The sequence below is a fragment of the Homalodisca vitripennis genome, chromosome 3, assembly GCF_021130785.1.
Source record: "Homalodisca vitripennis isolate AUS2020 chromosome 3, UT_GWSS_2.1, whole genome shotgun sequence".
Classification (NCBI taxonomy): domain Eukaryota; kingdom Metazoa; phylum Arthropoda; class Insecta; order Hemiptera; family Cicadellidae; genus Homalodisca; species Homalodisca vitripennis.
This window is the reverse complement of record NC_060209.1, coordinates 97,379,583-97,407,128: the sequence shown is the minus strand read 5'-3', so window position 1 is coordinate 97,407,128 and position 27,546 is coordinate 97,379,583. Positions and strand designations below refer to the sequence as shown.

The following is a 27,546-nucleotide window of genomic DNA, read 5'->3' as shown; positions in this document are numbered from 1 at the left end:
AATAATTATTAAATAATTAATAATAGTTATTAAATAATTAATTAATTAATAACAATTAATAATTGTTATTTGTTTTTATTTCTAGAACTTAATTAATTAGTTATACAATGTTCTTGATACTATTCAATGTTTTAATATATAAAATTCCATGAATAAAGAGGTTTTATTTTATTTTAGTATAATGTTTGAAGGCACTATTTAACTATTAAAATTTTAAATCCTGCACTGAAACTGATCCCCAAGAAATGTTATAAATGTATGACACAGTAAACATTTTTATTATTTCAAATATTAAGACCAGGGACATGCATTGTTAACGAACATTAGCTAACATCCGGTAATTATAGCAGATATTAAATCTGTTATTATTTCCTGACTGTCTCATTTCCAGTTTCAATGTCTGTTGGGACTATTAAAATAATTTGGCATGCCCAAGCCAAATAAACAACATTCAAAACAGAGTGGGGGATATCCGTCAGACCAAATCATATAGCTAACGTTCATTGTAGCAATTACTCTGCGTTGCTCCGCCACACTTACTTTTTGGATCTGGCTGTCAAAGTCATGATATGTGTATGAAACTTGCTGATTGTTACAACCTGTATAGGTTTCCAAAAAATTATCAAGTTGTTCTAGGACTTTTTGACAAACCTCTATAAAAGGTCTCACACAAAATTGGTTATAGGTGGCAGTTTTTAAGTATTACAATGTTCAGCTTTGACTTCTTACAAATCTGATCACCTTATTTAATGTACTCATTCGTTGTATGGTATCTGTTCACGTCCGAGTTCTCCCTTCACACTTTGTTACTGTTACTTACTTGACTCAACTTAAAATGCTTAGTATTCACACATATCTGCCTGCATATTAAGACTTTGCATTTGTGTTTCAGAACAAATTTGTTTAAATAGAAACAGATGAGTGTGAGATTTTAAATGTAGTCCACAATAATGCTGGAATTCATAACTAACTAATTCTTGCAACAATTTACAGATAAAGTTACTTTGCGACCAATCTTCTCCATGTAGTGGTTGATGTTATAAAACATTTTTGAGTATCATTACAAGTTTATGACTATCATTCATATTAGGTGGTTACAGCTTACCAAAGTCAACAAGCTTCCTTATCCATTTCATTTTTAATATTGTATCACTATTTATTCGGTCACGACTGAAATGTTTTCTACATTATATTTTCGAAATATGCAGTATTTGGCATTAGAAAATCTTTTAAAGTGTTCAGTCCTAGAGGTCACCATGTTGATTTTTCTGTTTAGTCAGAGGTTAAACACTGTGGAAGCCAAAGTGATAACGGTAAAGAAAAATAATGAATGTGATATGAACAAATTGTTCAAAAAATAAAATTCAATAAATAATAACAATTAAGGTACCTTTAGTTTTTGTATATGGTTTTAGTGAAGTACTGTTCAGTCCAAGTAACTTATTACAAAATAGTTTCCATTTAAATCTGCATAAAATCCCTAAGAATGAAGATCATTGTCACTTCACAAAACATCTTCAGATGTAACATACAGAATCACACAATTTATAAACACTAATACTTGAACACTGAAATGTTATTACATATGTCTGCATGCCAACAAATAAATAAGTAGTGTACTTGAAATCTGATTGTTTATTGTATGCAGTTTTTACTTTAACAGAATTTCACCTTGGTTCAATTAGTTTGTATTTAGAGATTTTTTCATCTGTTTTTTGCTTGCTTGCAGAGTCAAATTAATTTTCTATAATATGTTGGAAGAAGAAACTAAAAGAATGCACTTTATTAATCTGTTGGCCTACATTAAAACTGACCAGGACTATAAGTGACACCTTCACCCTTTTTCCACCCTATTGAAGTAGTATAATAGACAGAAAAATACATACATATGCCAACTTCTTGAGATTCTGTAGCTAAAAACTTCACTAAAGAACCATTACAAATTTGTTTGTATTCGAAAAAGATACTATGTAATGTTTTTCTGCTTTTTGTATTCAGAAAATAGTACAAAACAAAAATATTTTTAAAAGCCTTTTGAAAAATGTAGTTTTTGCCTGAACTACTACCCTCCTTAATTATTAAAACTACTTTTACAGTACATTTTTGAAATTTAAACAAATAACATTTGTTGTTACTGAAGTATGGTGAGAGAGCTTGTTGGCTCAGGTAAGTGTCAAGTGTGGACAGCACCGGGTCTAACTGCGGGCTGCACCAGACGAGCCAACGAGCGAGCGAGCGCTTACTTAGACTAACATATCGGACACTTTTCTACTTCTCTTATCACATTCCGTTGATAAGTGATATGGATCTTAAGCTGAAAGAACAACCTTGGCTTCTCAACACTGCCATATCTAAAAGCAAAAAGCAAGAAACCAACAATAGCCCACGAAAGCAGAGAGATTTGCTATTAAACAGTAAAACTGTTCTTAAATAACATGAGTACATCTTAAAATAGAAGTTGGCTATAATAAAACAACCTAGAATTTTGCCCAATATTAATAATGTTAAACTTAAAACACTTTTACCCTGTAATTTTAAGTACAAGGATAAAGGAAGATGTCTTATTTTAACAATACAATAATCCACATCAAAAAGCTTTTTAGTTTTCTTTTTAAAGTTAACAATTTTGAATATTTAAATAATAAAAGACAAATAACAAATAATAGTTTGGATGTGTATTAACCGTACCTCAAAAATGAGCCATATCCCACAACCACAATTCTGCGACTAAAAATAAGACCATAAATGTTTGAAGCTTAACATTGCTTTTATTTGGCAAAAATTGAGATGGGACTAGTACAGCCAGCTCTTAAACTAAAAATTTTACTCATCAATTTTACAGGATCTGTTTTAATGTTTTTAATACTTCTACACTTTTTACCTATCTCAATGTAGATTTACTACTACTACAATTCAATGCAATTTAGTTTAGTTTAGTTTAATGAAAATGCCTGTTGTCATTCTATTCCACTTAACTGAATTGTTTAATAGATTAAATTAGAATATATATTTTTTAATATTAAAATATATTCAATACATCATACAAAACAACAACATATTTTAATAATTTCTAACATATATTATATATTTTAACCCTTTGAGGACCAACCCAAAAATTTACATTTTCTAAAATGTTCACATGCATATATAGCATATGGTGCCAAAACTGCACAATGTGATTTTTACTACTTTTACAGACATTTAGGAAAAAATTCATAACTTAAATCTCTTGTAAGAGATATTGTTGTGAAATATGTGTCAAAATGTTTATAAATATGTATCCCACTTAAATAAAAATACAATTCTATTGGATATGCATGTTTTATAAGTATTAATATTACGTGTTCAATTCTCACATATAACCAAAAAAAAGTGTTAAAATCATTTTCAATTTTTTTTACAGAAAAAACTGTAAAAATTTTATCTGTGGAAAACATGTTTTTTTTTATTTCCATATGTTATTTAGAACATGGGACAAAAAAAATCATAATCCTATATTTATAAATAAAAGAAATATGCAATATATTTTACCAATAAGAGCTCAAAATATAGCGAATTTTTTAAAACATGCAAGGAAGACATGGAACTGAAAAACTACTTACATTGAATTCTGTCAATGCAGATCAGTACATGACATAGATGGTCTTAGTCCTAATAATAAAAAAAATATAGTTGGAATATTTACACTATTGTACACAATATTCACTCGGAACTTATTTGCAGATATGTTTTTCCAAAGCAAACAGAATGGCAGCCCTCTTGACACGAACTGCATACCAGTCTGGATTTTTTTCTTGACTTTGCAATAATCTTTGGCCCTTTTTTGTGCAGACCCAAACAAGTCTTTACTTTGTTGTCAGGTAATCTTTTAAGGCTCTCTGTCCCCTATCATCCGCACCACCACCACCAGGAGCAACTTGTTTTGCAGCAAACCATTCATCACTTATACTGTCAATAATGCTCACTATAAATTGATATCTTGATATTGGCTTTACTAGGCTGTTCAGAGAATTGTCCTTATTATATAACATAAGCATTTTAGAGTCATTCTTGCAAAAAAAGTTGAAGGCAACCTTTTTCCAGTACTTTATGGTCGCCTTTCATCCAGGTATGTGTACAACATCATGTCGAAATGATCTATACCACCCATGTAGTGGTTTGTAGTCCTGAATTATTGATGGTTTTTTATCTGTAGTTTCCCTTCCACGCCTCTTAGTTATGACTTCAACTTGTTTTATTTCTGGTTTAGATGATACTAAAAATAACAGGGTGTTTTTGTGTTTTCTTCTGACGATATGAAAAATGACTGTATTTTCCTTTTGCAGTAAACTGATTGTCCTGGTTCTATTTTATCTTTTATTTCAGTAGGTAGACCCTTCCTATTTCTACGAATGGTTCCAGTCAAGTAGGTACTTTTGGAATATAACATCTTCACCAGGGGTAGGACTCGAAAAATAAATTGTCACAGAAAACATGGTATCCTTTGTAAAAAGTAATTACAGGCTACCAGAAGCTTTGAAACTACTGAATAGGCTAATCCATTTTCGCTTTATCTCATCTTTATCCTCTTGTGACCTTGCACCTTTATACAAAAAAAAGCTAAGGCAATATTTAGAAATAGCATCACACAAAACCCACATTTTTATGCCCAGCGGTAGGTGTGTTTATTTGGCAAATATTGCATCAACGATGTCTGGTTTTTGGTGCCGATAAGGCTTTCGTCAATAGAAAGTTGCTGGTGCCCACAATAATAATAATGAAAAGAGCCTATTACAGTGGTCCTGTAAGGGTTGAAATTTTTGAGCACCATCATAACCAGGTTCAGTACTTTTTGGTAGTTTACTGTTATCTACCATGTGAAAAAATGAGAGGATTGACTCAAACCGTGACCGTGGAAACATTTTACCAAACCAAGGTGTTATTTGAGAGCCTGTTTTAGACCAGTATGACTTGATTGTTGGTTTTCGCACTAAACCCATATTTAGTACTACAGCAATAAAAAGCTTTGATTTCTGTTAGTGTCACCGGGGACCACGATTTCAATCTACTGTGTGGGTGAAATGTTATTCCCTCTTGCTCTTATACTTTGTGTTGCATACCTGTTAGTTTCAGTAACAAACATGGACAATAGGGAGGTAGTAAAAAATAGCTCAAAGTATTTGATTGGTTTTGTGGTGCTGGGATCAAAATTGCAATGCCTTGGACCAGGCTGTTCAAGATACGAAAAAGTTGTGAACAAAAGGTGTGGACATTGCCATCATTCTCACTGACTTTTTCCCAAATGTCTGGGTTTTGGCCACTATTGTCCATTTTCATCTGAACTATTTATTACAGGTTCTGGACCTACATCATCATCAGATTCATCGCTAAAATACAGCTCTCTGCCTAGGTGTAGGTAAAGGTACCGGCATAGATCTAGGTTGTTGTTTAGGCCCGCTTTGGTTGTGGAGGCACATCATAGTAATCACTGTCGCTATCTGAGTCAAATACAGGACTAGGCCTACCTTGAGTTGAAAATACCTTGATGTTGATGCCTGATTCGGATCAAACGTTGGATCATCATCTGAGTCATCATCAAATAGGTTAGTTGATTCGTCTGAATCAAGCTCTGCGTCCAGCTCCACGATCAAGTTCACTTGTTCTCAAGTTATCGTAATCCATTGTGATGAAAAAGAACTAAATAATTTCACAAAATCATACGTAAATAAATATAAATAACACAACACTTGAATACAAAATTTAGTACACGTGCAGCACGAACACAAAGCCGACTGATGTAAACAAACAGCAAAGTCACGTCGCGTTGTTTCGTCGGTCCGCTGTCCGCTAGCGCTGTGAAGCGGAATGACGAACCGCGCAGCAGTCAGCTGATAGCGTTATTATAAAAGCTTTGTAGTTGATTTCAATGATGTTTTCAATTGAGTTAAACATGTTTTTACATAGAGTATGAAGTCAAATTTAAAAAGGAAATAAGAATCTCAGCTGTGGTTACAATATTTTATTTCAAAGTATCGTAAAAACTTTGACGTCCAGAAATCGACCGCTCGGTTGTACTTTTCGCATAAATTTACGACTGTCCAGAAAATCGACCGCCTGGTCCTTTTAGCACAAGTTCCTAACGTCCAAAAATCGCACGCTTGGTCCTCAAAGGGTTAATACCTGATTATATTTTGTAAAGTTACTGGTTAGTTCAATTTTGTATTTCATACAAGTTATATAACAGGCATGCATGTCAGATGTGCCTGCAAACACTTGGATGTATTACATTTAGGCTCTAAACTCAAATATGTTTATTAATATGGTGATAAAGACACATTAATCTTGTAGTGACCATTATTTATGATTTCAGCATTCCTTTCCCAATAAATAGAACGTATTATGTCTGTCACTAAAGGAAGATTTAAAAATATTAACTAAATAGTTTCATTTGTAATAAAACTAAAAGTAAGAATATTGAATGTTTCACTTTATTAATGTAGTTAGATTACTGATCAAATTAGGCAGTTAGATTTAGGCAGCTAACCACTCAGTCAAACCACTGTGACAAGAAGTAATATGACAAACCTTTATCTAAATTTAACAAATAATGTTTTGAACTTCTAGCTATATAAAGTAATTTTCTTATTACTTCTGGCTCTTCTCTGGAATCAGATCTATTAATTTCTAAGAGTTTCTATTCATGAATATGCCCCTACAAAATATAAGGTTAGGGTATATAGAATCTGAACAAGATTTATGTTTACACAGCTGACATACTGAACAAAGCACACAATTGTGCAAGAAAGGAATGTGGAAAGAGACTAGAAGCCTGTCTCGACAATGCAATTTGGTCCATATTACAGGATACTTGTCTGTTATTTGCTTGTGGACTGCACAGCATATTATTGGTACATTTTTAAAACACATGTGTGTCAACTCCAATAAAATGTTCCTAGACTAACTCCATCTCTTGAGAATAAGATTTTTCCTCTGGTTGGAATAAGCTTTCAGCTTGAATTTTTTATGAATAATCATTAGCTGATCATCATTACTGCTCTTTAGTGGCTGATTTAGTGTTGTAATCTCTGCTATACACATATGCCCTGGAGACAGATTTGAAGTGTCTCCTCCTCCTCCTAACAACCCCACAGTTGGTTGCTGGACTTGTAGCCCAAGAAACATACCAAAGTTTATACTGACCCTCAATTTAAATGTTTATTTATAGGTGCTAGCAAAATTTCAAAACCATATTTGTGGTGGTTGGCTTTAGTAGTAAATCCAATATGGTACTGTTTTTGAAAAAATAAAACAACACATCAATGAAGAAATATATGAAGTTAATTTGATAAGTATGGTAATTTGACCTCAAATATTAACTGCAACACAGTGAATTAAGAGTATCACACAATTCACACAGCCCAGCAGGTAAAACTTGTGTAATCGTGTGTGTGTGACAATTTTTCCATATACCTGTTTTCTAACTTTCCAATTCCAATTATTCTAAAGGGCATATATTTTAGACTTCATCAACACAATAGGAATAGAAGTGATGAATGACATCAATAAAAATAACTAACAATCTTTTACATCACATTGAGCACAAAGGCAGATACCTAATAGCCAAGAAGTTCTGAAGTTATCACATTACCCCAATACAAGTTTTTAGTAGTTTTTAAAATATATAAAAGATAATCTTCTTAAATTTTAAACCTCACTTTAGAAAACTCAATTTATGAAAATTACAGGATGTAATAAGATTTATTCAGATAAAACTTCTCTACCTGAATGAGTCATATTTACAGTACATTTTAGATAATACTTTTTTAGACTTTCTGCGGGAGAATGACAAATGATTTTAATTAGGCCTATTCACTTTATTATTACTTAATTCTCTGAAAAATTGTGGTAGTACACAGAGTAAATTGTATAATCCATGTAGGAAATTTTGAGACATAAATATTAAACACACATATTCCACTTATATTGCGTTGATATAATTTACCTCTCTAATCAAGTTTGAAGTGGGAGTCATGGATACTTACTGATAACTTATCTCAGAGCTTCACAAGTGATAAAAACGACTCTTTATAGCTGTTCAACCAAAAACATATGAGTCAAGAAACTTGGAAAAACAAATTCAACTTTCTAATGACCACTTAGGGATTTTATGATGGCCACTCAAAAAAGCTGCTATTTAAATGTATACAGCTGGTGTACATACATTTCTACCAAATCTTCCCAACTTAAATTGAAATGAAAAATTAACAAATATTGTGCTTGCACTTTTAATCCGTTAAACAAAATAAAAATAGAACATTAGACATCACACAATAATTGTCCTGATGTGTCCTACTATCCATAAATAATGGTGCAATGATTACATACTACATTTGGGAGCATTACATTACATTATCCGAAGTTGATGGGACCAAAAATTATTTTGCAAAAGGCGTACAACGATTGAAAACTTGCTTCCAGTTGGTATTGATAACTAAAAACTGAACAGTGGTATCAAATACAAATGTACCCTCCTACAGCAAGGGTCGGCATACACAATTTATAACTATAAAATATAATCAATTCCTGACAGAAGGCCATTTATAGCTTAATAGTATAGATACAGTACTATTGTCAAAATGATATTCATGAAAGACATCTTGTAATCATACAATATGATATTCAAGCAGTAGTAATGTATAAAATAATTTCATACAAATTTTTAATTGAAAAACTTTCTATTACTTAAATTGGATTTATACCAATACTGACTTGATTGCAAAAAATTACTTTTATAATGTCCTTTGGATAGCCTGGTAATTTGCATAACCGAATTCTGGATAATTTTGTCCCTAGTATAATTGAAATTATGAGTGGTTTTGTTAATTACTGATTGACTGGTATTTACTATTACATAGAAGAAAGACATTTGACACACATTTGCAGATTATGGATATTTCAAATGTGTTTAAAATTATTAAAGGAACATTATCGCAATTACTGATTGCCTAAACTAGATGAAATTGTTGGATAACAACAAAAACTAATGTCGCTAATCCTTTGATAGTTGATCACAAAACAAACCTGTTCTTACAAGTTCCTGACCATTGGTAGTGGTTTGGAAGTTACTTTTCAAGTCTATTGTATCTACAAAACAAAAATGTGTACAGCTCTACCTATGTATTGAGGCAGCCTTCTCTACCAAAATTTGTTCAATCATCTTAGATCATACTTCAAAGATTAATGTAATAAAGTCACAATTCCTACAACATGTACACCAAAAGTTATTATGCAAAAGTGTCGCTGTAAGTGATCAACTTCTCATCTAAATTTAAAAACTTGGCACTTGTAGTGCATATTATTACATTTGCAACATATTTTGGAAACAGTTATTTATCTTCAAGAACTTTATTCATTTGTTTCAACCAACCTTTTCCAAAAATATTCTGTCAAGGTTCCAAACGCAAGACTAAAATATACAAGTGAACTGTCATCTTTTCAGCTTGTGAAATTATTCTGACTCTGTAGTCAGTACTAGTTGGTACTTTGCTGGAAATTATACTCAATTTCAGTCCAATATTTAGTATATATTCATAGATAACAACACATGCATTTAATTTATTTTGCAGTGTGCTGTTTTTAACACATATTGAGTAAACTTTTTACTATAATGGAGGAGGGAATATCACATACATTGTTAGTAATGCGTTGTATGGCAGTTAACTAAAAATATTTCCAAAAATTGGATATAAGAACCTGTTTACCTATCTTCTAGAACCATGTCATGTGCTTTATGATGGTTATGTCAGTTATATTTAACAATAAATGTTGCTGCATTGTATATGAACCTAATTATTTGAATATTGTGAAAGACTTAAATGTTAACAGAGGTAAGAGTATAGACATCTATTGAATAATAATAATAATAATAATAGAAGTTTATTTGCCTTATCGCTTGTATACGTTTTGATAAAGTCATAAAACAGCCATCTTTGGCTATTTAATTCCTTTTTTAAGAAAAAAATTAATACTTTGAACAAATGTTTTAATAAATAAAATTCTATAACAAAATATAAATAAACTACGTAATTAAGTTTGCATTTGTTAAAAACCCTTGTTACTTTAAGAATTAGATTTCCAAACACCATTTCTATAATGAATCCTTATATTCTATTATAACTATGGCCAAATTTGAAACAATAAAAAATTATAATTTTCAACATTCAAACATAATTAACAAAATTAAAAAAAATAATCACCTTTCAGGAACTTGCTGGTCTCCGGCATCCTTTTCTGCTGAGTTCTGAAAAATTTTGAATATTTATTCGAAACCTGCCAACTACAAGATTGACACAGTTTAAAGTATTGGTTTTAATGCACATCATATAAATAAAATTTCCCTGGAGCGGGAAGTGAGAGTATAACTTGTGTACTAATAAAGGAAATAAAGGTTAAATTAAAAATAACATAATTATATCACATTGTTTGTAAGTTAATTTAACTTTATGACATGACTGACAGGGTGATAAACGACATATGATATATTCACAATATATACATTTCACATCATAATTTCACATCAAAACTTCAAACATTCAAGGTAAAAACAATACATGGAAACCACACTCAAATGCACAAAATAGAATGACAATTTTAAAACTCGAAAGTATTCAAAAATCCAGTAACAAACTAAAAAAATTATATTATTTAAACTAAACTTGACTGTTTTAAAAATTATTAATATAACACATTTAAGTAAACAACACAAATAATTTGTAATTTTAAACGTAATAAAAGCTGGGTCTGGTGTATAAGGGGTTTTATAGAATACCAATTATTACATAATTCATTATTTCATTTATGAATTTAAAATTGATTTAATGTTGATTTAATATGTTCAGTAAACTATGCAGTTTTTAAACACTTTAATCACTTAGTATCAATATGAGAGACATCCAAAAAATGCAGAGTCTTGCAGTATAGCTTAATATTAACAAAGATAATAAAACAAATGTTTAACTCAATATTCAGTATTCTGTGATGATATTCTGTAAAGTATAAATCAGTTGTGCAACATGTCTTTGTTGTGCCAAAACGCTTGATACAGAAAAATTGGAAGTATTCATTATGCTCTCAATTGTAAGACATGTTTTAGAATTAGTGATCTTGTAAATATTGCTGTAGCATAAGTTTACATATCTTATATACATGATGAGCTATTTCAAATGTGATTTACCTATAAGTCTTTGACTCTAATCTTTAAATTTTAACACACATGTTTTAATGAGAAATGCGATATTATGAGTAAATAAAATAGTTTTTACATTAAAAAATATAATTGTATTTTACACTGTTGGATGGTTTAACATCAACATAGCAAGAACTCTGCATTTTGCATACTGATTTAGTTTTATTTATAATTACGATATTATTGATAATATATATTTTTATTCAATACCAAAAATTGTAATTGATTTGTTTAATATTTTAGTTGTACTAAAAATAAAAACCAGCTATTTTACATACCTACAATGAAAAGCTAATGAGTTTTAGATTGTGATGTACTGAGAATGGTTGGTTACCTAATTTAATAATAGTTTTTATTTATTATTTCAAATTACTGTTAAGTGTAAAACATTTACTGTAATATATTCTCAGAAAAGAAAACAATTAGAAATTTTACTTAAAAGTTAAAATGTGTTTATTAATGCATAATACATCACAATGTACTCTTACAGTAATTGAGTAGTTTATCTTAGCAAATCCACCCACACATTGTAGTAGTCGAGTTTGCTTTATCTTCTGGACAACCCACACATTCGTACTGAAATGCAGTTACAAATCGACCCATGACTACTTACATCTCGACTAGATGTATTTCCATTAGCCACATGTCCGTTCTCAACATTGACTGTGCCGGCTGCCGGTGAGGAAACTGGTACTTTCAGGAATTTCTCTAGTTCATCATTTTCATTAGCAAGGTCGAATTCATCATAATCCTGTACAATGTTAAGGTTTTATAACAGCTTCTATTTAAATACATTTAAATTATACAAGCTATTTATTGTATTAACTATATAAAAGCAATAAAAGTAGATTTTTAATAAATTCCTGCTATTAAAACAAAATTACTACATTTTGAAGAGGCACAGGCAATTCTGTCTGGGTTTGTAAAAAGATCTCATTTTTTATATAGAGATATATTTATAAAAATCCATACATCAGTTACTACCAATGACACTCCTCCATACTTTGTTGTATAGGCTACTATTTGTCAGAAGGATGAAAAGCGTTAGACCTAGGATAGACCCTTGAAATAACCTTTTTCTTTGTACTCAGAGGAATTGACCTGATTATTTTGAAAAAACCTTTTGTCCCAGGCAGCCGAAGGCTTAGCTGAAATCCAGCAATACAGTGATGACAGTGATTTGATATTTTCTTCGTGGTTTTCAATAACAAACTCGGATACTCATGGAGAGCTCAGTTATTGCTTTGTAGATTTCCTCTTCTTGAAGTATTTTGTAGTATTGACAGTGTTTCTTGATAATTAGGCTTCAGAAAGTAGGAATGAAGGAATATAGGGCAATAGTTACTTGCTTCTATGTGACAGCCATTTTATAAATATATACCTTGGATATTTATAAAATTGAAAGAAATTGGCCTTTCATAAGTAACAGATTTTAGATAACAGATTCTGGTAACTATTCTGATAAGTGATCTAAAAAGAACTGAACTGTTTGAATATGTTTGCTGATAACTCATCTACTTCAGAGTCTCAGTCTTCCGGTTCTTATGATGTTAATGATTTCTTCCTCATTAGTGAACTTCAAGCGGAGGTTGTGTAAATGGTGTGTGCCTGACAAGGCTGGTTTCAAATATCTTTTCAACAATGTTAATGTAAAACTTATTAACATGTTCTGTAATTTTGTGACAGTGTTCTGATCTGAATCCATCTGTTATCAGATGAAATGTTTAGCTAGTAGTTTTTTGTAATTTATAATTTGCCACATGTTTTGAACTTCTTAGCACTTTCTATGTTATTATTTCATATTATTCTAATTCAGATTAGCGATAAGATTTAAAAGTTAATCGTTCTTCAATACTTTTCTGTTCTAAACATCTTTCTTAAGTGTACTGGGGTGATAAAGATGGAGTAATTGGATTTGGCAGTATAAACAATTATGGATGAAATAGTAATTTATTAATTTGTATTAATTCCATTACCATATTAGTTAAAAATAGCAGTTTATTTCCTTCTCTAGTGTTAAAGTCTACTTACTTTCTTATTAGAATTAGGTTGAAAACTACATTTTTGCTGGTTTTTATGTTTTTACAAACATAGTAGATAGTATTTCTCTTGACTTCACTTTTTGTATAAGTCCTTGTCTAAAATCTTTTCCTGCTATTTTAGTGTAAAAACAATGTTTTAATTAAAATTCAAAATTTCTTTATTCATAAGACAGTACAAGTATTGTACATAGAATAGTGTCAAAATTATTGTGTCACATAATGTACAGATTTATAGAATAATACAAAATATAGTTTCAGTTATCTAATATAAAAGTAGTTTTAATCTATGGTAATAATGTATTATACGTAGATAATGCATTTTTAAATTGTTAGTTAGCTTTTTATTTAGTTAATATTGTCTTGTTTATTTATATGTTAAGTATATCAAAATATCAAAGTTGTTTATTTTTTGCTAATGTAACTATATTAAATGTGACTAATTAAGTTAAGTAAGTATTATACACGGCTCAAAAAAGTCTTCCAGGCTATAGAGGGCTCTCATTATTAAATACTGCTTCAGAAGGACTTTAAATGTATTTAAATGTGGCTCTGATTGCATCATTTTAGTCAAAATTTTTTAACTAAATATTTTATTTGATAAAAATAATAAAGTAAAAATTTGAATTGGTTTATAATTTTACCAATTTATTTAACCCTGTACAAATATAATTTCACCTATTTGTCCATTACTACCAAACACTACAAGTGCCTCATCTATTTAATTATTGTCACCATATGTTCAACTCATCATCACATGAACAAAGCCAATCATCATATACCCAAACAACATTTCAATGGTACACTACAACATTGCCATATAACAACGATTAAATACAATTTCACCACATAGTTGTCTTCAAAGCAAGAATAAAACAATTCTAGTAAACGCCATGAATTCACAAGAGAATATAGAAATGTGAGATTGTAATGGGTAGTGCTGGAAGTACTGCATACCATTCACCAGTTGCAGAACAATCTCTTGCAGTAGACAACCGAGTAAAATTGGGACAACTACACTGAAACACATCATTACATCACTGACACATTTTTATGACATCCCTATGAACATATTATGTAGTAAAAGACTGTTAAGGGTTTAATACACCCCAAGTAGACTGTATGAGATCACTGGACGTTAGTTTAGTTACATCAGCCTTCACCAACATTATTGTTATTGCTTGTAAGTCCATGTCCCCATGTCTACCTGAAGAAGTCACTACTGGATGGTCCACAAGCATATGCCAGACTACAGAGTCTGTTATGCTTTCATATGTTATGTAAATCCAGCACAGGGTTCTTGACGTTGGTGTACACAAACTAATCTTGCAGAATCCACTTCAATGAATCTAAAAAATATACTTTTCATTGATTGTGCTGTTTCATACTTGTCTATCAGTGTACTATCCATACTTCATAATACATATCAAAATTTTATGCTTTAACCCTTGGGACCAGGACGAAAAAATTACTGTCCCAAAATTGCACATTATAATTTCAGAGATATGTGCCAAAACTGCTAAGGCCTATTAGAAAGTGCCTTTCTTACAGTTGTAAAAATACCATAATTATTAGTATTCCAATAAAGATAGAAAACTGTTTTAATAACAGAATAAGACAGGAAAGGGAGAAAGTGAAACATTAAAACTGTTCAAGAGAAAATCAAGTTATAATAGATTAACTTTCTTGCAAAAAAATTATAACGAATCAAACTTTAATGTACTTTAACCCTAGAACTGGCAATGGTGTCACTCTGTACTGGCGGCTCTATTTTAACAGCCTCCCAGACGTTTCTTATGATGTATCACATTTCATAACTGTTAGTCCAAATATAAACTATTATATGTCAATGTATTCACAACTATATGGAGAGCATTATAATAACAATATCTTATTGTTTCCATGGAAACATATTTTTATTTTTTTTTTTTTATGTAAGAAAAATGTTTTTTGGAATTTTTTTTGTAAATATTCCGTTGTGTAACTGCTTAGTAATAAACTTTACATCAAAACCGTAAATGTATAACTTTTTCGAAATATTGTCCTGATTCCAAAAATATATAATTATTGTAACTTTTACCTCAAAACGTATGTGTTACAGGGCTTTGTATGAAAAAGCACCCATATTTACTTATTTTCAAAAATGCGTACATTTCTAAATAAATATTATTGTTCGTGGGTAAACATAATCTCTTGACTGCATTTATACTTATATAAGTATGACAGTTAACCCTAGAAGTGTGTCCATGTTACCAAAGATAAAACGTCAGTCCATTTTTGACGTGTTGCAAGGGTTTTTTAAAAAATTCGTAAAAAATACTTAATATCAAGAAAACATATATTGTTATATATCATTTTTCTTCTCAGAAGTTGTACTATTTGAAATAGGAATAAATCTTTTGATATTCTTTGGTTTAGTATATATTTTCATGAAAATAATGAGAAATTGCTAAAAGTTTTATATAAAAATTTCAAGTTTGGACCTCTGTAAGGTATTGAAATATTACAGTAAGGTCAAAATGTTAAACGTATAAAATGTAGAGAATTCTATGCCAAATTAGAAAATATATTAAAAATTTCTATTAAACAAAAATTGTAATTTTGCCATTTGTTTTTTACAAAAGCGAAAATTTACAAAAATGTACAAGGGTTTGGGCTTTTCATTTTTTTTACCTCCAAATGTGACTATATATTTATATGAAAAACAGTTTTCTATTGTAAATTATACATGCTATTTGAAAACACTAAAAGTAAACAACCAAAAAATAAACTGTTATTTTATTATAAGCTTACAAAAAAAAAATCTTTAAAAAAATTAAAATATTTTGTAACAAAATTCAGAAACAAGCTAAAAATGTTCACTTATAATTTATGTTTATGTAATTTTTGAATATACCCTTAGTACGTATGTTTGTTTGGCTAAAATAAAATATAAGATATGTTCAAATACTTTGAGAAGGAACTGAGTTATGACATTCTTTGTTAACAGTCGCACGTTGAAGAATTTACTCATAAAAAATAAACTGGTTTGCAATGTAAAAAAAATATGAAAACATTTTTAAAATTTTTTTACTTGTTATATATTATGTTAGCACATAATGTTTGAAAGAAATACACTCAATAATTTTTGAAATTGAGTAAAAAAATAATTGTTGGCGTCAAATATTGTAAAACCTTGCATTGTAAAATTTTTGACAATATATAAACAATAGATATTATAGTTCAAAATAACATTGTTTTATATTGTTTTTGTCATTTAATATGCATTTATGCAGTTGAGTATTTCAACCTGAAAAAATAGAGACCTAAATTATGAAAATCGGTAAAAAAATAAGCTCGTGGTGAAATAAAATGGTCAACAATGGCCGACAGGGATGGGTTGGGTTGGTCTTGATATGACGCCATGATTCATCTCTTTCGTTTCGCACTGGCGGAAACCTACTGAACTAAATTTTCGTTGAAAGATTGTACCGGTAGATCGTTTCTTTCACTTTAAACTGTTTTTTTTATTTTCTTTATTGACAATAAATAACTGTGTGAATGTTATTATACTAACCAGCATAAAATATGCTGGTTTACAACTTTAGAATTGTCCCTTTTTAGAATATTCATAGTAAATCAACTATTCGTTCTAATGACTTTCTGTTTACACTGGAAGAAAGAATATTTCATTCCGCGTCTATTGACATATGGCAGCACTGTTTGCAGGCAATACGTAACTTGCTGTGATTGGTTTAAAATGACGTATTTCTTTGACCCGGCCACCCGCGAAATTCAACTCAAATGATGACTTCTTCAGAAAACATTTCACCACAACCGTAATATTGAAGTTAGAAAATAAAAGTTTATATAAAAATTGTAGAGTGGAATCTCACAATCAATCAATCAATCAAAATCACAAATTCACAATTTCAATGATACCAAAAACATGGTGATTGTTTGAAGATAAATAATTATTTTTAATGAAAAACTGAACCGACATACAATATGCTGGTTCCGCACAACACACATAAATTACAACCGACATAAAATATGCTGGTTCCACACTTCTAGGGTTAAAACAAAAATAAAATAAAATAATAAATTTTAATCTTACCTTATTTACACATGTACAATATATACAAAGTTTCATTTTTCACTCAGCGTCACTAGATTCCGCCCTGCGAGCTCTCTAAGATCATTTGGTCGGTCTCTAAAGTTTTCACCCATACTGAACAACTAAAACTATAACCTAAGAAAGCTAAAAAACCAATAATAACAACACCAAATACTATTGGATTCGTAACCTCAAATACAAAACCCGGCACTTGTTTACAGTTTCACAACAATGTGGTTGACCCGTACTACGTTCACGTCAGCTGTCCAAAAAAAACGATGTTTTACGGTAAACAAAGAAGACAATAATTGAAGTAAGAACAGTAAATCGGTACTATAGTTATTGCTCTTTCAGAATATATCAAATAAAAATCATTTATATGACCTTAATTGCCTACAATTTCAATACTGTACATGTCTACTTTGGCGACGAATATTCGTCGTTGCCAAATCGGACGGTTCTTTGGCAACAAAAATTCGTTTCATACCAGCTCTAGGGTTAATATAACATAGCAGTATTTAATAAATCATTAACCTTTTATTTATAAAATGTTTAAAATTGTGGTTAGTGCCTAATGTTATTCTTATTTTGCCTAACTCCTTTTCCTTTAGAATTATAATAAACTGGTATGTAATAACAAACTTTAGATTTTTGGAACCTACTGTAATGTTTTAATTCACTTGATAATCAATCTGATATTCATGTACATTTTTATTTATCCATTAAAGAATAAATTTCCTCTGAATTCAAATGTGTAGCTTAGGTTCATTATTCTCTTAGTTGCTTAGGGTGTGAGGATTTGACAATAATCAATTTTCTTTTAATTATATTTAATTATTTAAAATTAATATAATAAATATAAATAAACTTTTTGTGAGTATAAATTATACTTATTTTTTAAACTTTTTATAGTTTTTCACCAATTTAGATCCTCATTTTTAAAAAGATAAACATTAACCTGAGTTGTTAAAGCCTTGATTTTAAAACATCGTATTTTTGGCTGGAACTAAATTAGAGTGCAAAAGAGACTAGGCACAAGGATGATTAACAACAGTAAAGGAGGGTTAACACAACCCAAACATTAGGTTTTTTAAGTTTAAAGTATTCTAAAATTTAACTTACTCCGCAGTAGGTTTCACCATTGAATATTTGTGGAGGCAGGGGGTGCTTGGCATCTTTGGCGTCACTGTTTTGTTGCATGAACTCCTTTTCAGCCTCCTTCCCCGGTTCCGTGATGTCTATAACCTCATATGTTATGTTTTTACTGTCCAAAATCATGCATACTCTTTGCTGCCTCTTTTTTACCTAAAACCATGAATAAAATGAACATGATATATTATTCAGTCCTATTATCTACAGACAATTTTAATCAATCTACATGACCACACGAATACCATTTATATTGTAAATTATTATTGTATGACTTATGTGACTAGATCCAGAATGTTGGAGGTGCCATGTTGTAGACTCAAGCTCTGAATGTAACCAGTTCTGATAGGTACAAATCAAATTCAAATCAATCCAATCAAATCAAAAATTCTTTATTTGTAATTTCATGGAGAAATACAATGGCGTCATGGTAGTAAAGTCATATTTTATATAAATATGCAAAAGTGGTTTTTAATTTTACAAACTTTGATGTTGTTGTTTTCTTTGTCAGTGAATTCTTTGATCGAGTAAAAAGACCACTCCAGGAGCCATTCTTGAAGTTTCCTCTTAAAATGTTTTTGTCTGGAGATCTACTTCAAGTAGATAGGAAGGCAGTTAAACAATTTTGGTCCCATGTAGCTTGGCTTCTCTTCATATAGGCTGAGACGGTGGTTAGGCAAAATGAAATTGTTTCCATGCCTGGTGTTGTAATAATGGAGCTGTCCTGTTCTTGTTAGATTTTGATTAGTAGCGTAAAGGATAACTCCCTGGATGTAGAGGGATACTAATGTGAGTACCTTTAGTTTTTTAAATGTACTTCTGCAGGAGTCAAGTGGATTGAGGTTGGCTAAGATCCTAATCGCTTTTTTTTTAATTACCAGGATACGTTGCACATTTTTTGCTGAGGATTTGCCCCAGACTGTTATGCCATATCGGAGATGAGCCTCAAAAAGTGTGAAATAGGCAATTCTAGTTATCTCCTGAGTATTGGTAGCCTTTAGTCTTTTAAGGACGTAGATGCAGGAGTTAAGTTTTGAACAAAGTTGATCAATATGTGGTGTCCAGGTGAGTTTGTCATCAATAGTTACTCCCAAGTATTTAGCTTTATTATAAAGGTCAACTTCTGGGAGTCCTGTCAATTCAACTGTTCTTCTTCCAATGTTTAGTTGTTGAGTCTTATGGTCGTTTAATACTAAGTCATTCTGATTACAATATTGTTTTGCTGTATTTAGAGCGATAAAGGATGCTATTTCTAGTTCTTGTACTTGTTTATTTGCTATGAGGAGGACAGTATCATCAGCATACATGAGTACATGGCTAATCTCTTGGAGATAGTTTGGGAGATCGTTGGTTAGCAGAATAAAAAGTACCGGTCCCAAGACAGATCCTTCAGGAACGCCTCTACTTAGAGGGAGTGGTGTTGATGTTACACGATATGAGGTGTTGTTTTTGGTATATGATATTTCTACCATTTGTGTTCTTCCCTCCAGGTAGCTTGTAAACCAATTGGCTGTATTTCCTCTGACTCCCATATTATTCATCTTTTGAAGGAGGATATTATGGTCCAAGCAGTCAAATGCTTTAGTAAAATCCAGAAAAAGGCCAGTCACAGGAGCTCCATCTTCCATCTGATCTATAATGAATTCAGTGAGTTCTATCAATGCTAAAATTGTTGATCTTCCTTTCAGAAACCCATGTTGTTGGGTGGTTAGGACATTGTGGTCGGTGAAATGTGTTATAAGCCGGTTTAACATTACTTTTTCAATCACTTTTGAAACTGTAGAGAGAAGGGATATAGGTCTGTAGTTGTTGATGTCAGTTGGAGATCCTTTTTTAGTTTTGGAAACACTTTTGCCAACTTTAGAGCTCTAGGGAAAATGCCTTGGGAGAAAGTTTTGTTGATAATAGATGTTAGAGGTGGTACAGCCTTTCAAAAGGATTGATGAGATGTCATCCACCCCAGCCGACGGCTTTTGTTTGAGGTTAGAAATGGCTTCTTCTGTTTCTTTCAGGGTACAAGGCCATAACGATATATCAGGTATATGATTCTGTAGCTGGTTGAGTTGTTTGCTTGTTTGTGTGAGTCCCATTTCTGTTAAGGTTTTGTCAGCTACTGTTGTAAAATAGAGATTAAGGTGGTTTGCAACAAGTAGTGGGTCTGATTGGAGTTTTCCATCAATTTCTAGTTCTATGGAGTCTAAAGTCTTGTTGTCCCGGCAATTTATCACTTGCCATAGGGCTTTTTGTTGTTACTAGATTGCTTAATGAAATGTGATGTAGCCTGTTTTCTTGACAATATTCTTGACCATCTACAAGCAGTATCAGTCAAGAATGTACCTGTTTTATGGAATATGATATGATTGTCTGGATGACCACAAGATCTAATACACAAGCTCCAGGATGTTGGAGGTGCCCTATTGTAGACTCAAGCTCTAATACCAGCATTAGACCTACTTGTGATCTGGCACATTATAAGGCTCAGTAGTCTGTGGCAAAGCTAATATGAGGGCTTACCTTAATCTCATAGTTGAGGTAGTTTGGGTTGCATTCGATGGGATCAGTACATTTTCGTATGTAAATGTGCCAAGTCAAATTCAAAAACACTTTTTTGCACTTTTCATTTTCATTATTGCAATAAAAATGCTTGATTTATTTGCTATCAGGTGTAGCTATCTATACTATACTATTAAAAATTAATAACTATAAGACCAATTAAATATTTAAAGTAACACAAAATGACTTTGATAATACATCAAATGTTGTAAGAAATAAAAATGAGGTTTTGGTCTGTAGACAAATATTAATTCAGTTCACTTGCTCAGTCTCGTGTGAAAGTCAAGGTTAGGTTGGCTGTAAAACCTATGGCATTAACGACTCATGTGTGAAATCATATCAGTATCCATGTTTAAGACAAACAAAACAAAGTGTGTTTATGTGAATTTTGGAATCAATAATTTTGTTGGTAATTTATAATTATTTATTTGTATTATATATTTTATATTGGAAAACAATTTCATTCTCTACACAAAAACCTTACACTATTTAGACAATTAAATTTCATGTATGAGCGATATTAAAAATCGTTCATTTTAAGCCAAGTAAATGTCATGATAAGCCAATAGATTAAGAGTACATACACGTTTTCAGTTAATCTCCATCATAAATATTTCCAATGTAACATTGTTTTCAGTATAATCATGTTATAACACCTACCTTAAAGTTTCGTAATATTTTGTGTTTATTTTATGTCTTTTAGGCTAAAAGTAAGGTCTTGAGGTAAATAAGGAAATTACGTAGAAAAGCACAAAAATATGGAGTATTCATTTACAACCAAGGCAATTAATTACGTTCTCCTGTGGACAAAGCTAATAATTTAGTGCCTCAGTTTTCGTAAAATGGTTACAAACAACAATATGAAATTTGTCATAAGAATATATTATTGAATAGTTGTCTAAAGAATGAACAATAGACAATAACTTATAGTCACAGTCGTAATACTGAATTTCATAGTGTTACTTTTTATCTGCTGTCTAGCACAGTCCTCCTAACCTCTATTGAGGGAAACCCATTTTCTTCCTCAATAACATTACCGTGTTTTTACTCACCTCACTCACATTCTGTAATGTGGGGAACAAAAAGAGACCTCTTGTAGGAAGAGTATAAAGTTTAGGACCAGATAAAATAATTGTTTTCAGCTAATTAACATTGCAAATCTAATTGTTCAAAATTTAATGACAGTTGTAGAAAAAATTCAAATAAGTGATCTTGATTCACCAACTTACCAATTATTTTGATCAGTGTAACTTAGGTTAACCTGTAGGCTTGAATATATATTACTACAGAAAAATGAGACTTTACCTTAAGATAACATCAACGAACAATAAGAAAAGCACAATACTCGTAATACATCGCACAGTCAAAGCTGACATGTCATTTTCATATTAGGCCTAGCATTATTAACACTTGCTAAATTTAATGTAACAAAATGCAAGTAATACAAAACATATAATAAAGTTATTCAACTAAAAAATGTTGAAAATATCACTTTTGAATTTATATCTTATATTTATTTAATTTACTATAATTTATTTTTATAACCAACGTGTATGAACAAGTATGTATTTATAATACATGAATTTATTCTTTCATTATGTACACATTAGTCAGACCTGACTCATTGTACAGATTCAATTTTCTTTCCAAGTGGTATGTGACTAATGAGCATTAGTCAGCGGCCAGTGACTTCTCTCCACTGTTCACCGCCTCTGGCCAGGTAGGCAGGGCCCTACCTCAATCAGCCCAACATGGACACAACTCCTTACCTACTGGTGGTGGTGATTTCACAAGATCCATCCACAGCTGAGCAACAGTCCATATGCTGCTTGTTGTGTAATGAGTGTAATTACTATGAGTGTTCAATCTTATTAAACTATCTCTTTATCTTATACATTAAACAATAAGGCAGAAGAATTTAAACCTTTTTTGTCTTTAAATAAAGGAAGTTTAATAACCAATATGTCATAGCATTATTATAATGAATCATGAGCAAGTAAAAGAAATTATTATTTTCAAAACTTACAATTACATTTTAGTTTAAAGTGCAGAGATATAGAAAATTTAAATAACTTATTAATAATTAAATTATTATTTTTAGCTAAATTGTCAATATTCCAAAACACAGATATTGTTATAAACAAATTCAATTGAGTGGACTTAAAACATGTTTTTAAAGTTTTTGTAAAATTAAATTATTTTCTTCTAAGTTTAAATAAAATATCCTTCTGATACCTGTTAGATACTGTACTATAAGAGAGACAAAAATGTCTGGAAACCTCTTAATATTGTTTTAATCCTTAGAAGATAACTTTTACAAACTTTGCTGAATTTTATAAACTCATCTTACAATTTTTTTATATAATAATCATCATCATTGGGTATTTGGAGTGTCATGGAAATCTAAATCTTAAATTCAAGCTTAGGTCAATAATATGCATATAATTTAAAAGGTATTTTGAATTGGAACATAATGCCACAAACCATACTTAAAAATCTTCTTTCATCACAAAATGGTGGATGCTGAAATAAGATCAATATTGAACCTTAAACGGCCATCATTTTGTATATGGTAAATGTTAAGAATCAATCTATAAAAAATAAAGCATAGATTATGTGCCCAGTATCTGATGTAGCTTTAAACTTATTAAGATGTTTCCAGATTGGCTTTAAACTTATTAAGGTCTTTCCAGACATTTTATACACCTTGCCTATAACACAAAATACACTCATATTAGAGACCCAAAATGCCCTAGGACTGAATGAGAAAATTCTCAATATGTATTATCTGCAGCCTGTGGATAGCATGTATCCCCTATAATGATATGAAATAAGCACCTTGTCCACATTCAACTCCTCCTTCCATGTATAGTCTCAGCTGATTGCTGTCTTCTTGTTATCAACACCTTTTTAACTGTTTCCAGAATCATTTCAAATTTTGTAAGTAAATATAAATCAGGTTTTTTTCAACAAACCATGATTATTTCCAGCAAGGGATATGTGTAATATTAATTCAAATTTTAATTCAAAACACCCTGTAAAGTACTTATAGCTCTGTAATTGTCACAAACTTTGTTACAGTAAAATATACCTACAATAAAGAAAAACAACAAATTTTACCAGAAAATTTATAAAATATTTCTCTTTATTACTAAATAAAATGTTTGTCACATGTTTTCTTACACATTAGCTGTTTTATATTTTCAACATAAATATAATGAATTAGTCTCTAAATAAATACATAACTGGATGAAAAAACTGTTGTACACAAATGTACGCACGCACACGCAGACATATGTACTCCAGTTTTAATACAGTAAGAATTTAAATTGTAATTAACATTTTTATCTTTAAAAACATTAAAAATAAGAGGAATTGTGCTATATAACAGTATTTACGAGATTGTATAGTTAGAAGTAATTTAGTAACTGTCATTTAAAATCTTAATAAAACATCAAATACTGAGATGATACTTATGCACTTAGTAAGAGGACTTAAATCTATACATGTTTCACTTCAGATACTTAATCTCAGTGCTAATTTAATTGTTAAAAATAAATTATCTGGTCATACTAATGGTTTATAATTTATTTCAAAAGTGAGTTTCTTAAATGAAAGATCTATTCTAAACATAAATAATAAATAATAAGTACTAACAAATAATTGTAATTTTTAAATCCATTAGCTATCAATATTGAAATCTATGTTTCTAGAGTGAAACCTTTATGAATTTGTGATAAATATAAAATAAAACACAGCTTAAAATTTTAACTCCATATTAAAAGTGGAACATCAGATGCGCAGCCAGCACCTGACTAGCTTTCTTTCGTAAATATTATACTAAAAGATACTGAACCGTTCCCAGGAACATGTATTAGGTCTATGAGTCCTAAGTTTACAATCTAGTTAATTACTGTTTAGACTTCTCCAAGATACAATGTTTAAAAGATGACGGTAATCTGAATGCCTAGTATCACTTAATTTATTTTTATTTCTGGAAGTTAAACTGTTTTCTTTAAAATCATTTAAAGCATAAATGATTTTACTGAGAATGTAAGCAGGGCCTATTTAACATATACTCTATGTTATATACCTATTTAACAGTATTGGCTGTAAACCTTCGAGTACTGTAGGTTGAAACAGGTAACAGTCAGATAGTTAGATTTGGTATAATTTTTCTCAGGACTATTGTACTGTATTCACCCTAGGTAGCATATCAACATTACAAGTTAAGATTTGGTTTGGTTAGTTCAAAACATGGGTAGGGCAGGAGTAGGTTAATACACATATGGGACAGTTATGATATTGTTGTTATTTATAATCAAAGACATACAAAAAGTATAAAATATAGTTGTGGTTGGGATTAATGTATTGATAATGGATCTATTATATCTTATAAAACAATTTTATAGAAAAGGTATTGACAACAAAAATATGAACAAAACTGATCATCAAAGTTCTGATCGTCCAAAAAATCTAATTAATAACTGACAAGCTGTTTTTGTTTCACAAAATAAAAAAATGTTTTAAAGTTAGGTTAATTCAATAAAACTAAAATCATTTGTGTAGTGAGTAAAGATATCAATAACAAAAATAGCAATGAACATGACCTTTTTGTGTAAAAAAAGTATTTTAAGACATTGAACAATGTTTCAAATCGCTACAAAATATTGATCTTAACCACCAATCCAATTTGTCCATTTTGTAGTGAGGAGATGAAAACTGGAATTAAAGATGGAAATCAAATAGAGTTTCGTTGCAAGAAAAGTCAAAAACAACATGACGATAAAAAATACCTATCTGAGATGACTGTTTAACATCTTAAATTTTGTTTATGGATATGTAAGTTACTGTTTTAATTGGAACCAAACCAAACTATGATTTTTTAATAAAAGAATGTAGTATTTATGGTATAAGTACATGCAGAAATACCAATGCAGATGGTATAAGTACATGCAGAAATGCCAAAGCAGATTGGCTATCATTTTGAAGAGAGGTTTGTGTGGTTTAGTTGACAAGTTTGAAAATAAAAAATTGTTAACTGGTAAAGGAGTTGTAGTAGAAGTTGATGCAAAGCAATAATCAGAAAGAGACAGTATAAATGTGAGAGACTAGTATGAGTTATAGACATTATAGAAATAAACAAAAATATAGACATTCCAAAAGGGAAACAAGAGGTGTTTGTATGGAGATTTGCCCAAAAAATAAATGATGCTGATTAACTTTTTTAATGGTTAATGAAACATGCCTAACAAGGAACAATGACAGACACAGATTTTGGAAATCCTATATTGGTTTTAATACAAAATGATACAGCAATGTTACTGTAAACCACAGAAAAAATTTCTTCTATCCACTAACTTCTGTAAACACCCAAACAATAGAATCCAATTAGAGAGCTACAATGAAATCATTAAAAATGGGACTCAAGAGTGACTGCATTGCTGATCATCTTGCAAAATATATCTAGGGCCTTCACTGACATGTAATGATTATTGGCAATAATCCATTTGAACATATTTTAAATGCTGTCAGACAGTTTACACTGTAAATTAATAGTAAGTACTAGTATTATTAATTTCAATAATTTTAAACATCTATATTTCTTTTATATATAGCCTACATAATCTAATAATTTTAAAAGCCTGTAACATAATTTTTGTTCAATATTATTGTTTCCAATTAAATCAAACAATATCATGTGTATGATACTTATAATTCAATTTGGTTCGAAATTCTGGTTTCATTAGTTTTAGACAATCATGAATTTCGAGGATTTAATACTTATGAATATCAATAAATCAATAATCATGAATAGCGATGATTCGATTGTAGTGCCACTCATACTGCTGCACTTGCATACCCCATAACATCAGATAAACATAACTAGGCTAGCTACTGTAGTCCAGAGATGCATTCCATAATATTTGCTAGAAAAATCTTTCTGTCATAAAATATTGCAGTCTTGATTTATTCACATTAGTTAGTTTAGTATTATTTTCATTTATTTAGCAAACTTAAAAGTAACCAAAATGTTTGATTTTATGGTCCTGTCATTTTGTCTAGATTGGAAATTACAAGTTAGTTAATTTAACTCTATCGGCAACTGGATGGATAATATTAAAATAATCTAGAGCTTAGAACCCTTAGCCTGCAATGATTTTTTTATCCTCTCATTTGACACAGGCCTTGGTACTTCAGAACAATAATAATTTAATTGGTTATGGTTGACTCATTCTAGCATGAAATCTATAGCCACAGTACAAGGTTAAGTTGTTCACTTTAGCCCTTAAAATAGTAAATCTCACCTCTTTATTTCCCGATATCCCTGAGATGTAAACTTTCACTACCATGTTGAGCGATAAAAATTACTGTCACAATAGAAATAGACGCAGCTACGCTAATCCAAAATATCCTGATGGCTCGATAAGAAAATAAAGTACTTCAACTGTGTTCTCAACTGCAAATATTCTCAAGGCCCTGAG

The 27,546-nt window shown here is 30.5% G+C and overlaps 1 protein-coding gene across 3 annotated transcripts in view; it reads right to left on the bottom strand.

Moving 5' to 3' along the window:
* Nucleotides 1–27,540, bottom strand: part of LOC124357219 (SH3 domain-binding glutamic acid-rich protein homolog) — a 41,622-nt gene extending 14,082 nt beyond the window's left edge. The window contains exons 1-5 of one of the 3 annotated variants that reach the window (XM_046808766.1): nt 27,370–27,540; nt 18,482–18,664; nt 11,838–11,975; nt 10,236–10,279; nt 2,244–2,351 (exon numbers count right to left, since the gene is read on the bottom strand). In XM_046808766.1, the coding sequence (XP_046664722.1) occupies nt 2,249–2,351; nt 10,236–10,279; nt 11,838–11,975; nt 18,482–18,664; nt 27,370–27,414 (513 nt within the window). In that variant the 5' untranslated portion in view covers nt 27,415–27,540 and the 3' untranslated portion in view covers nt 2,244–2,248. The remainder of the gene's footprint in view (nt 1–2,243; nt 2,352–10,235; nt 10,280–11,837; nt 11,976–18,481; nt 18,665–27,369) is intronic. The other 2 variants (XM_046808765.1, XM_046808768.1) reach the window with 2 other exon arrangements.
* Between the last annotated feature and the right edge of the window lie 6 nt (nt 27,541–27,546).